Source organism: Biomphalaria glabrata, chromosome 3 (genome assembly GCF_947242115.1).
Source record: "Biomphalaria glabrata chromosome 3, xgBioGlab47.1, whole genome shotgun sequence".
Lineage (NCBI taxonomy): Eukaryota > Metazoa > Mollusca > Gastropoda > Planorbidae > Biomphalaria > Biomphalaria glabrata.
In genome coordinates this window covers 28,250,128-28,267,179 of record NC_074713.1, presented here as the reverse complement: position 1 = coordinate 28,267,179, position 17,052 = coordinate 28,250,128, and the positions used below count along the sequence as shown (strand labels likewise).

Below are 17,052 nucleotides of genomic sequence, written 5' to 3'. Positions count from 1 at the left end.
GGGTCCTTGGTGAGTGTCCAAGTAGGGTCGTGCTGCGTGCTTGCACCCATTTACGACCCTTTGACCAAAGGGAAGAATTTTACATAGAGGCCAGAAATGAGAGTTTCTTCCCCTATCCCACGGTCCAAATGTTTCCATCAACTAGATAATCATTTATTCACATCCGTTTACCACAGTCACGACTCCTTAAGCCATCTCTATTGGTTCTTTCTTCCCATGTGAGGCCGAAGGTCGAGACTACGAGAGAGGGGCTGGCTCCTTCGTATTCCTACCGCCACCCGTGACGAATGTCGTCTCGGATGGGACTTAGCGGAGCCTTTCTTACATCTTCACCACGTGCGTGCAATGCCTGTTTGCTAGAGCGTCAGTAATGGAGAATGTGCTCTATCTCAGTTAGCCTATTCATTTCCCTTAAGGGACGTTTCCATTGGGGTGCCTTGCTGAGACCTGGAGTATACCCACAAAAAAGGGCTGAGGGGAACTAATGAACAGTGCATAAACTCTGCTATAAACATAAAAGTAGCGCTATATAAAAGTTATAATTTATTTTATTTTATAAGTAATCCATGTAAACCCACTGAGTTAAGTAATCCATGTAAACCCACTGAGTTAAGTAATCCATGTAAACCCACTGAGTTAAGTAATCCATGTAAACCCACTGAGTTAAGTAATCCATGTAAACCCACTGAGTTAAGTAATCCATGTAAACCCACTGAGTTAATTAATCCATGTAAACCCACTGAGTTAAGTAATCCATTTAAACCCACTGAGTTAATTAATCCATGTAAACCCACTGAGTTAAGTAATCCATGTAAACCCACTGAGTTAATTAATCCATGTAAACCCACTGAGTTAAGTAATCCATTTAAACCCACTGAGTTAAGTAATCCATGTAAACCCACTGAGTTAAGTAATCCATGTAAACCCACTGAGTTAAGTAATCCATGTAAACCCACTGAGTTAAGTAATCCATGTAAACCCACTGAGTTAAGTAATCAATTTAAACCCACTGAGTTAAGTAATCCATGTAAACCCACTGAGTTAAGTAATCCATGTAAACCCACTGAGTTAAGTAATCCATGTAAACCCACTGAGTTAAGTAATCCATGTAAACCCACTGAGTTAAGTAATCCATGTAAACCCACTGAGTTAAGTAATCCATTTAAACCCACTGAGTTAAGTAATCCATTTAAACCCACTGAGTTAAGTAATCCATGTAAACCCACTGAGTTAAGTAATCCATGTAAACCCACTGAGTTAAGTAATCCATTTAAACCCACTGAGTTAAGTAATCCATTTAAACCCACTGAGTTAAGTAATCCATGTAAACCCACTGAGTTAAGTAATCCATGTAAACCCACTGAGTTAAGTAATCCATGTAAACCCACTGAGTTAAGTAATCCATGTAAACCCACTGAGTTAAGTAATCAATTTAAACCCACTGAGTTAAGTAATCCATGTAAACCCACTGAGTTAAGTAATCCATGTAAACCCACTGAGTTAAGTAATCCATGTAAACCCACTGAGTTAAGTAATCAATTTAAACCCACTGAGTTAAGTAATCCATGTAAACCCACTGAGTTAAGTAATCCATGTAAACCCACTGAGTTAAGTAATCCATGTAAACCCACTGAGTTAAGTAATCCATGTAAACCCACTGAGTTAAGTAATCCATGTAAACCCACTGAGTTAAGTAATCCATGTAAACCCACTGAGTTAAGTAATCCATAACAAAATAGATGCTGGTCAATATTTCTGCCTCCCCACTTTGTAGTCAACGCTTTCTATCTTCGCACAGGTTATGTTTGCCAGTAGACGGCGTTGTATTGAGACACAACAAAACTTTTGACACCAATACTTTAAGATGATAACATTTTTGGGCATTTAAAAAATAAGTCATTTGATCCAATGTATGGGGTACACTAAAGTCACTAGCGGATCAAAACTTTTGAAAAAAAAAAAAAGGGGGGGGGGACAATATTTTTTGTCCCTAACCACTACCCTAACCATTACAATAACCACTAACCACTACCCTAACCATTACAATAACCACTACACTAACCATTACTCCAAAAACTCCAACCATAGTAAGACCTAAAAAACACGCACATTCGAAGTTGAAGTCAAAATCTAAATTCTGCACAGAGTCACGATTGGCACTACAGTCTGACTCTAGAATCAACCAAAAATATAATTCGTTTCAAAAAATTCTACATAGTAGTATCAGAGAATAAAAATAAAATGATAGAAAAGTAGCGAAGCCAGGCTATAGGATGCCCTGTACGGCTACATCTTATGATGCCCTTAAAAAATTAATTAGAAAAAAAAAACGAAAATACTTTTTTTCCCTATGAAAAATGACAGTAGTAAAGTACTTGACTTCCAGACCAAGGTTTCTCGGGTTCGAATCCTGGTAAAGACTGCAATTTAGAGTTTTGGGATTTTTAATGCGCAGTAATCCATCCAATTCGAATGGCGATCTGACATTTGTTGTGGAAAAGTAAAGCTGGACCCTGGCTACACAACACTCAACAGGTCCATGTTTCGGAAATTTGGAAGCTTCAGAAAAAAATGCGACAAAGTGATGAAGCCCATCTCTCTCCAAACGTAGTACGTTTTGGTCAATGTCGATAGGGAGCAACGTCGAGATGAATTTCGATCTGATGATCTAATATTTAAGAGACGACAAAAAGTCACTGCAAGATCCTGAAGCTGTTCAAATCACGTGATTATTTCTTGAACAAGCCGGTCCAAGGAAGAATACATTCCATTTGTAGCTCTTTCTTGTATGTTGATACAGCAGCTTCACCTGGTAGCTTTTTCTTGTATGTTGATACAGCAGCTTCACCTGGTAGCTTGTTCTTGTATGTTGATACAGCAGCTTCACCTGGTAGCTTGTTCTTGTATGTTGATACAGCAGCTTCACCTGGTAGCTTGTTCTTGTATGTTGATACAGCAGCTTCACCTGGTAGCTCGTTCTTGTATGTTGATAGAGCAGCTTCAGCTGGTAGCTTTTTCTTGTGGCCAATACGTCTTTGCATTTATTATCAGATCTGACCAAATGTTTTGGCAAATATAATAACGTCGGCAATATACCATGGGCGTAGTCATGGGATTTCGTAGTTCACCCCAAGGGGTTTTGAATTTTGAAAAAAATCTCCAACTGGTTTTAAGTTTACCCCCCCCCCCAAACGCATGGTTTTGACGATAAAACTCCCATTGTCAATAAAAAATTCTAATGTAAACTACAATCACCAAAGTCTATGACCTTAACCAAGAGGTGTTTTGAGGTTAACCTCCCCCCTTCCAATAAAAGCAAATCTACAGTTACAAAATTTCAAAGGGAGAAACTGCTTTAGGGTACAAAAAAAAAAAACAGCCGAAAAAATGAAGGGTCAGTGCAGGGCCGGTCTTAGGGCACTGCAACCTATGCGGCCGCAGTGGGCCCCGCACTTTCATAGGCCCCGCGCTAACTTTAGTTGAAAATTATTAAATTAAACCATTTTAACTTATAGCAGGGTTTCCGCGGTCTCCTGATTTACCAGGAGCTCCTGGAAATCTCCTGAAATTGCTAAGTATACGAAAAACGAAAAGTTATGAAAATCTCCTGAAATTATTAAAATATCCTGAAAACTCAAAACATGTTCTGAAAAATAGACAAAATTGTAATCTTGGTGAGTCATTCAAAATGGAAAACGCCAATCCTACTCGCGATAAAAAAAAAGGCATTGTCAGCTTTCATTTAATAAAAATAATTGTAATCAAAACAGTAAGTTCCAATACTTAATTTACTGTAATAGTCACTGGCATACTAATATAGATCTAAATCTATCTCGATCTCTTAAAAAAATCAAAAGTGATATTCTATAGAAAATCTAAAAGACAGATCTGAATGTTTATCGGCTTTATCTTGGAAATCTACCTTCTGTTGTAGATGGCTCGTAAAGTTAATTTGATCTTGATTTTGCACTTAGTAAAATACGAATAAAATGCAAAAAGGAATTTATTTTCTAACAAAAAATCTGAATTTTCTTATTATCCTTATCCCTACCTAGACTAGGCCCCGCGTAATCCGTTTCGCATAGGGCCCCGCAATCGCTAGGACCGGCCCTGGGTCAGGGGATAATGAAAAAAATGGGGGGGGGGGGGGTGGTGAAGCGGGATAAAATACATTTCCATTTTGTATAAATCTAACACTCATAAGTTACTCAAAGTAAAATAATCACTATATAATAGGTATAAAGGAGGTAATTTTTTAAAGTATTTTTTTTTTGCATTGGCATAGAAACGTTATATTTGTCGTTAAGCCCTATTGCGATACATAGAGTTGAGAGCGACTGTCATGTAAAGAATATAAGTTTTTTGTAAAGCAGCATTGTCAATTAACTTTAATGTATTAATGTATTAACTGTCAACCCCCATGCCCCACGAAGCGCGCCATTATTGCCTTGTTGTCACGATGGAACGTGAACAAAGTGATCGTGGCCAAAGGAAAAAAAAACTAATTTAAACGAGAAAGAACGATGACTTAAAGAAGAGAAGGTGTTTTTTTTGTTTAAAGGGGAGGTAGAAATGAGAGAAAGAAGTGGCTCTGAGAAGAAGCTTGTCCTCTCTTGACTATCCTCAATCGGATCAGCATCGATTGGTGAATCCAAAAGAAAGCACACGTTTCTGATTAGGTCAACAAAACTCCGCGCGCCCAAGTGCCACAAACGAAGTTAGTGCGCAGGCTCAGAGCATCACGTGACCGCCACTGGCAATTCCATTGGCGCATTATAAGGCTTCGCAGAAAATGAAATTCCATTTTGATTCCCAGAAAAATCGTCTGGAATGAGGTGAATAAGATTTAGATTACGTAGTCCGTTGTTTACAATTGAGCAAATTGGCACCGCTTATTTCGTTACGGTTAAAAAAAAGGGGGAAAGGGAGGGCAGCAGAGCTAGGGCTTCGGTGGGGAAGGATTTCGCTGTCTGGTTGAAGGGGGGCTTCTACTCTCGACTCATGAGTAAACTTACTGACATCGGCTATGTGTCGGCATGGAAGCCAGGGACTGTCTCTTAATTTCACATTTATTATCAATTTGCCGGCCAAAGTGGGCAGAAATTGTACGATATTCAATTACCTCAACAAAATGTCCGCGTCTCACGATCAGCCCAGGCCAGGGATAAGAGCGCTGGAGAGAGGAGGAACGAATGGGAAGGGAATTGTTGGAGAAACGCTGCTGGGATTGAAGAAAGAGAGAGGAAAAAAAATGAGCATGAGGAAATAGCTTTTGCAAATGGCGAGAAAGAAGGGAAAAAAACTTGTGAAAAATGTCCTTCAAGAATGAAATGATAGGACTGGTAATGTATAGGCCTAAGCATTTTTAAATAGAGGATGTTCCAAATTTGATGGAAAGTTAATAATATGACATATAGCATAGTCAAAATGAATATACTTGATCCTATTGTAACCTTATCTATATATATAATTCTCTTCATGGCTCAAGAGTTTGGACACCAAGTAATGGAAAGATCACTCTTTTAAATCTGCATGTCGGACGGACTAAAGTTACCCCACGTAATTTTAGAGGCGAAAAAAAACAGGGGGGTGAGAACAAGAAATATTCACCCGTCACTAAATAGCAGGGCCGGACCTAACCATTGCGACCAAGAAGTCATGGAAAGAGAACAAGTAAATTACTATGTATTCACCCGTCACTAACTTGCAGGGCCTGACTTAACCATTGTGGGGCCCAATGCGAAACGGATTTCGCAGGGCCCAGTTCAGGCAGGGATACGGATTATAAGTGAAAATCAAGAGTTTGTATTAGAAAATAAATTCGTCTTTGCATTTTATTCACTATTTACTACGCTCAGAATTACTACACGAGCCTTGCGTGTAGCGAAGTCATACAGTATATCATAAGAATTCTGTTTCCTACATAGATCACGCTCAAGAATTACCAAATATTTAAATCTATCTTTGAGAATTGTTGACCTCAAGTAATTCTTCATTAGTTAGATTATAGTCAGCCAATAGAAGCTATCTTGCTAGATTTTTTCAAGGCCTTTGATAAAGTACACCACCATAGTTTGCTTAAAAAATTAAAATATTTTGGCATTGATGGTCAATTGCATCGGTGGATTAAAGATTTTCTGATAGGGAGAGAGTAACCTGTAATAATAAGTGGCTCTAAATCAACACAGATAACAGTAAACTCAGGTGTACCTCAAGGAACAGTCTTGGGTCCACAACTATTTTTAATTTACATAAATGATTTACAAAATTGCATTAGTTCAGGAAAAAAAGTCAGATTATTTGCAGACGATTGCATAATATATAGAAGAATAAAGCAAAGCATAATACAGAAATTTTACAAAGAGAATTAGATGAATTACAGAAATGGGAATGAAATTAGAGCACGTCTTTCCACTCAGACAAATGTCCGTTATTAAGAGTAACAAAAAAAACTAAAACAAATTAATTCCACTAATCTTATTCATGGTAAACCAGTAACACAGACTAAAACCGCAAAATACCTAGGTGTTATAATAAATGATAAACTGTCATGGAATTCCCATATTGATGAAACTATCAAAAAATCAAACAAAGCATTAAGGTTTATTAAGAGAAATTTCTATAAATCAAATAAGAACATAATACTAAAATGTTATTTAACCTTGGTTAAGCCAATAATAGAATATGCATCCTCTGTTTGGGACCCCTCAACTCAAGAAAACATTAAGAAACTGGAACAGACACAAAATAGAGCAGTGAGATTCATAACAAACGAATATTCACATTTGACTAGAGTTACACCTTTAGTAAAATCACTAAATTTAGAAAGTAATTTATATAGCAACTATACATATTTTCATGGGCGTAGCCAGGGGGGGGTTCTTGGGGTTCAACCCCCCCCCCCCGAAATGAAATCCCCCCCCCCCCGCAGATGGGGGGCGGAATTAAGTGACTGATTTTTGCTTTCATTTTGTTTATTTTAGGTGAGATTTTAATACTAAATCATCACTTACCACAGCACAGCCGAGGCAGTTTTGAGTTAAAAACCCTCTACCAGGGGGTTTTGAGATTTTAAAAACCCCTATCAGGGGGTTTTGAGATACAAATCCCTCTACCAGGGGACTTTGAGTTTAAAACCCCCTACAGGGGGTTTTAAATTTTAAACCCCCTACCAGAGGTTTTTGCAGTTTAATCCCCCTCTTCTATAAAACAAAACAAAAAAATGCAAACAACAATCCCAAATTCCAACAGCACAGTTGAGGAAGATTTTGATTTTAAAACCCCATCCAAAATTTACGATAACCCCATCTTCAATATCAAAAAAGCAAATTACACACTCAAAATTCTATGAGCGTAGCCAAAGGGGTTTTGAGTTTAACCCCCTCCCCCTTCCAGTTGGGGTTTGAAGCTAAAAAGTACCTCTTCAATAGAAAAAAAAAGCAAATTACACACTATAAAATCTATGAGCGTAGCCAAAGGGGTTTTGAGTTTAAATCCCCCTCCTCCAGATGGCTTTTTCTTTAAAGTTTAAAACTCCTCCAGATGGTTTTGAGTTTAAAATTCCCCTACAGAGCGTTTAGAGTTGAAAACCTCTCTCTTCAATATTATTTTAAAGTAAACTACAGTCACCAAATTCTATGATCGTAGCTAAACCCCCAGAGATTTTTTAGTTTAAAACCCCTCAACAGATGATTTGACGAAAAAACTTTCCTTTTCGATATAAAATCTAAAGCGAAATACAGGCATGTAATTCCAAGAGCGTAGTCAAGAAAGGTTACAAATTTCTACCAGTGGCTTGGGCTCCATTAATTAGTGTGAATAGTCTTCTGCCGAAATTGAAAAACACTAAATGTGGCTCAACAAAGATGGCAAAGACAGATTTTAGGAGTCAGTCATAGAGATCGGGTCTTAATCAAAGAAAAATTATGCCGAACTGGGAGTGGAATCCTTAGTAAGGTTGTGACAGAGCGTCGCATGAGGTTTTGCGGGACATGTTTTCCGACAAAATGAATTACGCAAAATAAGAGTTGCGGAAACAGCTTGCCGGAAAATACGCCGAACGGCGCGAGAGGGTCAAAGTCAGTAAGAATAGCACATTAGGTTTTTGAATTAAAACTTTTTAATAGCAAGATAATGCACTGTAGATACCTCAGAATATGCATTTTGTTGGCTTTCAATACCAGAAATAGTACTCGGCGGCGGGGCTTCGCCCCGCGCTGGGGGAGCGCTGCGAACTCCCCCAGACCCCCTTGCTAGCAAGGGCGGGGAGTCTACAATAAACAATAAACGTCTTCCGAAAGGGTCAGAATGTAATAAAGATTAATTATGTACACACACACACACACATATATGTATATATTTTTTTTTTCGCGGGGGGGGGGGGGGTCGGATTCCCCCCCCCCAAACCCTCCCCGAAAAAAAATCCTGGCTACGCCCATGCATATTTTACCCACGACCCGCGGGTCTTTATTTGCGTATTACTGTCGATATAGTCACTGAGAGTGTTTTTAAAACATTTAAACTTTTTTGAAGTAACGTCTGTATTATATAGGATAAGAAAATAATAATGTAATAAATAAAGCGAATGTGTAAATGTAAAAATAGTATGAATGAAGCCATCAAATCAAAATAGCTAATCTACTTAATTCCATTTTTTCAAATTAAAACATATGCTTGTAGGCCTACATATATTTGATTAAAATTGAAATGAATACATTTAATTGTGCCAAACATTCTACTTTAAATATAGATTAGTAGCAATTATATATAAAACACTGAACCATAATCTTCAAATTCAAAACAAAATTTAATAAAATACTCTGAAAGACACAAAGATAAAGGCACATTCCTCGTCAGATATGCTAGGACAAATTTGTACAAATACTCCTTCTTCCCTAGTGCTATTAGAGCATGGAATGGGTTGCCTGAGCTAGCCAGGAAAACCAGTGACTTGGCAGAATTTAGGTCATTGATTAATATGCATGACTAAATGCATGACGCGTATTTTTTGAAGTAACGTCTGTATTATACAAGATCAGAAGATAATTTTAAGGCGCGAGAAGCTTCTTTTACCAAAGTCCACAATTACGTGAGAATGCCTTTTTTTTTATCGCGCGTAGAATTGACGTTTTCCATATTGAATGACACCCCAAAAAGACAATTTGTGTGTATATTTTTCAGGAGATTTGTATGAGTTTTTAAAAGATTTTAATAATTTCCGGATATTTCAAGGATTTTTTCATATATTTTGTAATTTCAGGAGATTTCCAGGAGCTCCTGGTAAATCCGGTGGCCGAGGAAAATCTGTTATAAGTTATAAAATGGTTTTATTTTAATAATTTGCACCTAGGATTAGCGTGGGGCCTATCACAGTGCGGGCCCACTGCGGTCGCATAGGTTGCGGTGCCCTAAGACCGGCCCTGCAAATAGCGGTGTATGCTACGCCGCCGGTCGACTAGTTCCATATATTGTCTTCTTACTTTTGAACCACCTTGCGTATGTCGCTCCGCTTTGCTTCCAAACATATGGGTATCGGGTTCGAATCTCGGTGAAGACTGGGATTTTTAAATTTCGGGACCCTCAGGAGTTTTATCGGAGTCTAATGGGTAGCCAACATTCTCTAGGGAAACTAAAGGCTGCTGTCGTTGTGCTGGCCTCATGAGACCATCGTGAACCGACTGCTTTAAAAAGAGATAATCTTTATATCATCTGCCCAAGGTCTGAGAGTTGAGAAGTTTAATCTTAGTTGATCTAATTACATCAGGTATGATCACGTTACTAGGTCTACCAAGACGTATGCAGATTACGGCCCCTTTTGTGGATGGCGATTGTGTCTTTTGTAATTATATTTGCAACTGTATTTTGGTCACATGGAGGCGCGGTGGCTAAGCGGTAAAGCGCCTGGCTTCCGAACTGGGTCCAGGGTTCGAATCCTGCTGCCTTTGAGTACACCCAACTCTAATGTGTATCTGATATTAGTTGGGGAAAAGTAAAGAAGGTTGGTCGTTGTGCTGGCTACATGACATCCTAGTTAACCGTGGGCCACAGAAACAGATGCATCATCTGCCCTATAGATCACAATGTCCGATACTTTTTTTTCAAACTTGCCCACCACGCGTACTGCCATACACGGGAGAGAGGATCTTAGTCTCATTTAAATGGCTTCCAGTTTCGTAGGAGTTACCCAAAGTGTTAAATTATTTTTAGATTTGTTCCTTTGAAAATTCTAAGTTTCACAAAGTATTTCAGAAAGAAATAATCGTAACTACAGCTCCACGAACAAGCAGTCAATCTCTTGGCTTACGTTACAAGATTAAATCAATTTATATTATGTAACGAATGATTGAATAGCCAGATAGCTATACGTTGCTGGATCTATACACAATAGTAGACACACACACACACACACACACACAACAATCCGATAAATCATTACGGGACGAGTCGGAAGAAGAGATTCTCAAAGTTTTTGTCTTCTTAACAACTTTAGAAACTCATTTTCTTCTATCAGCTAACTGCCATACTTTGCAGTTTTATATATCGGAACTTATTCTTTGTCCTCAAAATAATTCTTATGAAATTTTCATTTCTGGATAGAGAAAGAGAGAGAGACCCAGACACTCCCCCGCTACATCTGCTCGTGTCCACTGCACTATGGATTATTACAAGATGAAAAAAGGTCAACATGACTTTAACACTATTGTTGAAATGTCGTTGGTTTGTAGCTTCAAACAGCTGTTAGAATTAAACAGATGATGGCGCTCGTAAGTTTGTACGACTAAACAGATGTACGAGTTGGTGGTTTGTAGCTTCAAACATCTAGTAGTACAGCTAAATAGGCGTTTGTTGTTTTCACAGCAGGGCCGCCGCGAGGTTTTTGGCCGCCTGCGTGCGAAAACAAAAAATGATGCCCTTTACCTTCTTTTTATAAAATTAGAATCATCAATGTATAATTCGAAAGTCTCTTATTTTAAATATAGATGCAGAGTGTAAACAGTTGAACACTTAACGTTAATGATTTAATTAGTCTAATTATAAGTTTTCACCGTATAAATGTCTTTAAAAAAACATCGTCACTATAAAAATAAACTAATAAATACTTATAAGTAAAACTTTAAAAACTCTTACACACTTAAACACTTTTCACAGTTTCATTTTGAAAAGGATTATTCGCTGCTAGCCACTGACACTGGTGTAGTTAGAAAAATTCGCAATTTAATTGCTACATTTGAAAAAGTTGCAAAAATATATTATTTTTACAATTATATTCCAGTACTTCAATGGGGCTTAGATGAGGTTTCAGCTAAGTGTGTATTGCTCTTAGTTCTTCATAATGTTTCTTTTCATTACTATCTCATTGCCTTTCAGTGGGACAAGCGAACTTTGAGTGTACAAGTCAAACATGTTTCTGCAAATCTTCGTTGCTCATATGTTTAACACTGCTTAGTTTTGATAAAATTTCAAAATGTCCATAGGCTATGTTTAACATCTCAAATCTTTCATCTAATGCATTTATTGTTATATTAAATAAGCGAAGGAAAAATAAGATTCAAAAATTGCTTTTATGGCCATTAAAATGGATTGTTTTTGATCGGAAGATTAAAAATATGTGAAGTATTAAAGGTAACCATGCAAACCCAGTTGAAGGCCTGCATTTTTAGCCTCATCTAATGCAGCCAAATTCGTTCTTTGCCTGGGGTCTATTTAAGTTTTATTATGGTCGTCTGCACCTGTCTTGGGCAACAGATTTTCTTTTAGTATCAAATGAGTGTCCCTCGACCTTGGTCAGAGTTCTCTAGATTTTTCTTTTGAAGATCATCTGCTGCAAAATTTTTCCTCTCTGCTAGTGAGAGCAAAGCGGTATCAGAGTTGATATTTAAAGCGCTTCTTAGGGCGAATTTGTCAAAATGTCCCGCCCCCCCTTTTTAAAAAGATCACCTTTGCTTGTGGTCATTCACTATGCGCGATATGTGTTCAACCCAGCACAGCTGAAGAATTGTAAGTAGTGCTTCTACATTCTATACCAGCCGGTAGCAGAACATTTGTAAGGTAGCATATAACCAGTGTGGGAAAAGGTAGCCTACCTTTGATGAAGGCGTTTGGGGAGTCTTAAATGCCTCCTATAGAACTTTCAGGTTACACGCATACCAAAAAGGGGTTAGAACCACTGTGAATGACCTATTCTGCCAAATGTTCGTTTGAAGGCGACCAAAAACCGCTTTTAATCTTAGTGTCTAAGGTGACTGGAGCTTTCAGAAAAGATACACGCGCTTTTAAGTCGCTTCGTTACGCCTACAGTCCAACATACCAAACTGTTGCGCCTCTAAGACTTGCAGACAACCTCGTCGTAATTACCTGAAAAGCTGATATACTCAACGACAGAGCACTATATTTTATTTTAGTATTATTTCTTATGTCCAAAGGATTGTCTCTGAGATGCCCCTGCTGAAATTTCGCAGGAAACAGTTAAAACGAAACTAGATGACTTCCCTTCACTTGATCAAGCTGAGACTGCAATAGGAAAATTCAAAAGACAAAAAGCTCTTGGTTCAGCAGACGTCATTAAAATTAGAGATGGGAAACGAACCGAACCCGAACCGTACGAACCGAACCGAACGAACCCTCCTTATCTTAACCAAACTAATTTTGCAATTTGTACATCCTTTTTTTTTTTATTTTTGGTTTAAAAAAAAAAATAAAAATTACTTAAATATTTTATTTAAATTCTAATGATTCCATTATAGTTTGAAAACTTGGGAGTGGGGGGGGGGGGGGTATTTTGAAAACTTTAAAAAGAAAAAAAAAAGCGGCACGCTGGGATTCCCATGGGTTTTTCCGTATGTGCCGACTCCCCCCTGGCCTTGAATTTTCGCGGGCTGTTTGCAATATTGGTTTTGAGTCGAATAGGCGCCCTCTAATTAGATCTAGATCTAGACTCTAGTTCCTAGTAAGTAGAAAGTCAACATTAAAATATTGTCACTTTTATTTGAGATGGCTGTTAGTTGAGAGTAGAATATTTTTTGCTGATTATAGAGTGTAGATATAAATCTACAATAAGTTCATTTGTGTTCTAGTTTAAAATAAATTTTAATTATCTTCTATTAAGTGAATTATTTTTAGAAAATTGTGAAGTATTCCATGTTGGAATATTATCAGTGGCATAGCAAGGGTGGGGGAGGAGGGGGAGAAATGGAAAATCTTCCCGGGCCCCCACTTGAGGGAGGCCCCAAATGAGTGTTTTTTACAATATTCAATATTACGCAAAATGCAGGGGCCCCCAAAGAGGTCCAGCCCCTCCCGGGCCCACAAATGATGAAAAATTCTTAGCCACGCCCCTGAATATTTTTACTATTATTTTGTTTTGCATTATTGATCATCAATATTTTTAATGTAGCGTTTCTCAAACTTTGGGTCCTCCCCCCGTGGGTGGGGATGGCGAGTACCTTGAATTGGGGTATGGGGAGACGCAACTTCCTGACAAAAAGGGGTGTCATAGAGTGTGTGTGTGTGGTGTCTGGTGGCGATAAGAAGAGGTTAAGCGACTGATTTGTGTTTATGCATTGAGTATGATGAAATTAGCGTAATGCAAATGTGAAACGGCAGACAATCTTGAGACCTAGATTTCGTTTAAATATCAGTATATTTCATTAATATTACATCTCTATCAAAAGTTAAATATGTGAATATTGTAATAACAGTTAGGCTATATTGAAATGTTCACATAAGAACTTTATTTTAAAGTTTATTAAGTTTATATGTTATTATAAGGCTTGTCTTCGAGTCCGAAGATTAGTGAGGAATGTTTTTCCCATGGCTGCGCAGTCCCAGATGTGACCTACATATTTTGCCACATCCAGGGCAAGCATAACCACTGTCTGCAGGTGGTCCATTTAGTTTTTCTTTTCGCGTCTGAGTTTGTTCTCGGCAGCGGATTTTCTTTTGGGCTCAAATGTGTATACCGCGGCCTTCGGGAGTGAACTCCAACTGACTCGTTCTGAGGCCGCATGTAACCAGGTGCTCTCTTCTATGTCAGCCAAGGAAAGTTGACTCCTAAGCTGGTCTTTGAAGCGTTTCCGTGGGGCGCCTCTGTTATGGCGGCCACCTTTTAGCTCACAAAATAAAAAAAAAAGACTGTCTATGGCATACGTTCGTCTCTCATACAGGATACGTGCCCTGCCCAGCGTAACTGACGGACCATAAGAAGTCCCTCTATACTATCCTTACCGGTAAAAATATAAAACGCCTTTATTGGTTCAATTGTACTAGCTGTTTGTAAGCGACAAACCAACGACCAACTAACAAGGAGAGGGGGCGTCGAAAAAAAGTTTTATTTTCAGTTTAACTTATCTGAATATTAGTATAATTACATGTTTAAAAATTAAAATATATTAGATGTCATTTTATCTTCTAATAAGACCTTGTCAACTGTAGACTGCTTTTTGCGAGGCGCGTATGCACAATATGGGTCAAAACGTTTTGAAGAAAACATTTTAAAACATCTCCGCTATTGAGATTCTTCTGCATTTTTTGTCTCAGAATAGTCGAATTTCTTCCGTATATTGCAATTTATTATGGTGACGACTTATGTGTGTGTAAATGAACGTTTGAATGTCAATGAACGTTGAATATTAGAGACTGATTGAATGGTGTAATACTGGGTTCTTACTTCTTGAAGTACTCTAGACACGTGACGAGACAAACACTATACGACTGACTCAAGTCCGTTCAGCAGACAACATAAAGATTTTATTTACAACATAATAATAATATACTGCACTCCTTGTTAGTGCTACAAGTCAAGAAATAATAATCCTATCCGCATAACAGCGGTATCAAAAGTATCCAATACGTTAACAACAAATCACGTCCGCATCTCAGCGGGTAACAATAAGAACAATTACTACTAGCGACACTGGAGCTTCAACTATAGATATCCATTGAAATACGAATAATACCTTAATATCCAATAAGCACATTATGAAATCAATTCTCAAATATTATTGATCAACAATGACTAGTCCTTCGACTCTCATGCTATATGCATATATATCCACCAGTCCAGGAGGAAACGTCCAACCTTCCTGTACCGGGAGCAAAACCTTACTGACTTGACTTGACTTGACTGAACTCAAAGTCAACTTTTCATTCTACTTCCTGTTTTCTACATCAGGAATTCCACGTGTCTTTTAAACTATTAACATGCCGTGAACTTTAGATCATGCAATGTCAACTAAGACTGTGACAGTGTGAAAAAAAATCCTCGATAGAGAGGTCTTTACACGAAGAATATTTGTTTTTTTTATTATGATGAATAGTGCGTTCTGAAAGAAAGCACATCGATATTAGCCTTTTAAAAAAATGATCTCTTCTTACTAAGAGAAAAAGGTTAGAATACGCTTAGCGCCGAGTCACGCCCAGAATTAAACCACTTGCCGACTTGAGCAAAAACCTGCCGCATCTTCAATTCTATCTCCATTAAGAAATGTTTACAACGCTTAAAATGTATATAGGCAACATTATTTTTTGAAAAAGTATTTCGCATAGGCCTATTATATGTTGCAAAGTATTTGTTTTATGCAAAAATTAAACTTATAGTGTTTTATCTGATAAATTGTATTAAACCTTATAACTTAATTTTGCTATTACATAATTTCATAACATCGAACCGAGCCGAACCCGAACTTTAGACCTGACCGAACCGAACCGAACCCGAACTATACTCGTCATCGAACCGAACCGAACTCGAACTTAAATCTGACCGAACCGAACCGAACCCGAACTTTAAAAGTTGGGTTCGATTCCCATCTCTAATTAAAATGTGTAGACTTCTCTCATGGAGAGTTTATGCTGTGATGCAACCATCACATCTCGGTACAAACAAGTCCGACAACTCTAATTGCCGTGCCATTATTTTATTGTCATAAGAAAGAAAACTCCATGATAGAGGTATAGCGAATATGATTTTCGTCTAACATAATGCTTAAAATAAGATATGTTTCTTTTTCTTATCTATCTATATATATAATTATTTTCATGGCTCAACAGTTTGGATAAGAAGTAAAGGAAATATCACTCTTTTTTTATTTCTGCAAGTCGGACTAGAGTTACCCCACGTAACTTTAGCGGCAAAAAAAAAAAAAAAGAGGAGGGGGAACAAGTAGTATTCGCCCGTCACTAAATTGCAGGGCCGGACTTAGGCATTGTGATCAAGAAGTCATGGAAAGAACACTCTTTTTTTTTTCTGCAAGTCGGAATAGAGTTACCCCACGTATTTTTAGCGTCGAAAAAAAGAGGGGAGGAGGAGAACAAGTAATACACTCTGTATTCGCCCGTCACTAAATAGCAAGGCCGGACTTAACCATTGTGGGGCCCTAAGTGAAACGGATTTTGCGGGGCCAAGTTTGGGTAGGGATACAGATAATAAGTGAAAATAAAGAGTTTGTGTTAGAAAATAAATTCGTCTTTGCATTTCATTCATTCTTTACTACGTACAGAATTACTTTACGAGCCTTGCGTGTTGTTATGAATATAATGATAACAGAGTCGAAAACCATGTCCGCTTAGTCTGGCTTTAACACACTGAATGACTACACAGCACACATTTCGTGAACACATTCTTACGGACGAGTTACAAGCACATGTAAACATAAGAACGACAACCGATACAGCATATAATTTTCATAACACGTATACCGAAAGATTCAGTATATAATAAAAATTCTGTTTCCTACATAGATCATATATATATATATATATATATATATATATATATATATATATATATATATATATATATATATATATATCATGGGCGCAGCCAAAGGGGGTGGGGGTTTATCACTTGCCCTAGCATAGCCAAGGGGTTTTGAGTTTGAAACCCTCTACCAGGGGTTTTGAGGGGTTTTGAGTTTGAAAACCCTACCAGGGGTTTTGAGTTTGAAACCCCCTACCAGGAAAAACCTATACTAGGGCACAATAAACGTCTTCCAAAAGAATGAAGGGTCAGAATGTAATAAAGATTAATTATGTACACACACATCCATCCATACAAAC

At 37.8% G+C, this 17,052-nt stretch overlaps 1 protein-coding gene across 1 annotated transcript; it reads left to right on the top strand.

Annotated features, from left to right (window-relative positions):
• The first annotated feature begins 345 nt into the window (after positions 1-345).
• Positions 346-1,731, top strand: LOC129925059 (sporozoite surface protein 2-like). Its single transcript, XM_056023398.1, has 2 exons — positions 346-351; positions 583-1,731. The coding sequence occupies exons 1-2, from the start codon at positions 346-348 to the stop codon at positions 1,729-1,731; spliced, it is 1,155 nt and encodes a 384-aa protein (XP_055879373.1).
• The last annotated feature ends 15,321 nt before the right edge of the window (positions 1,732-17,052 follow it).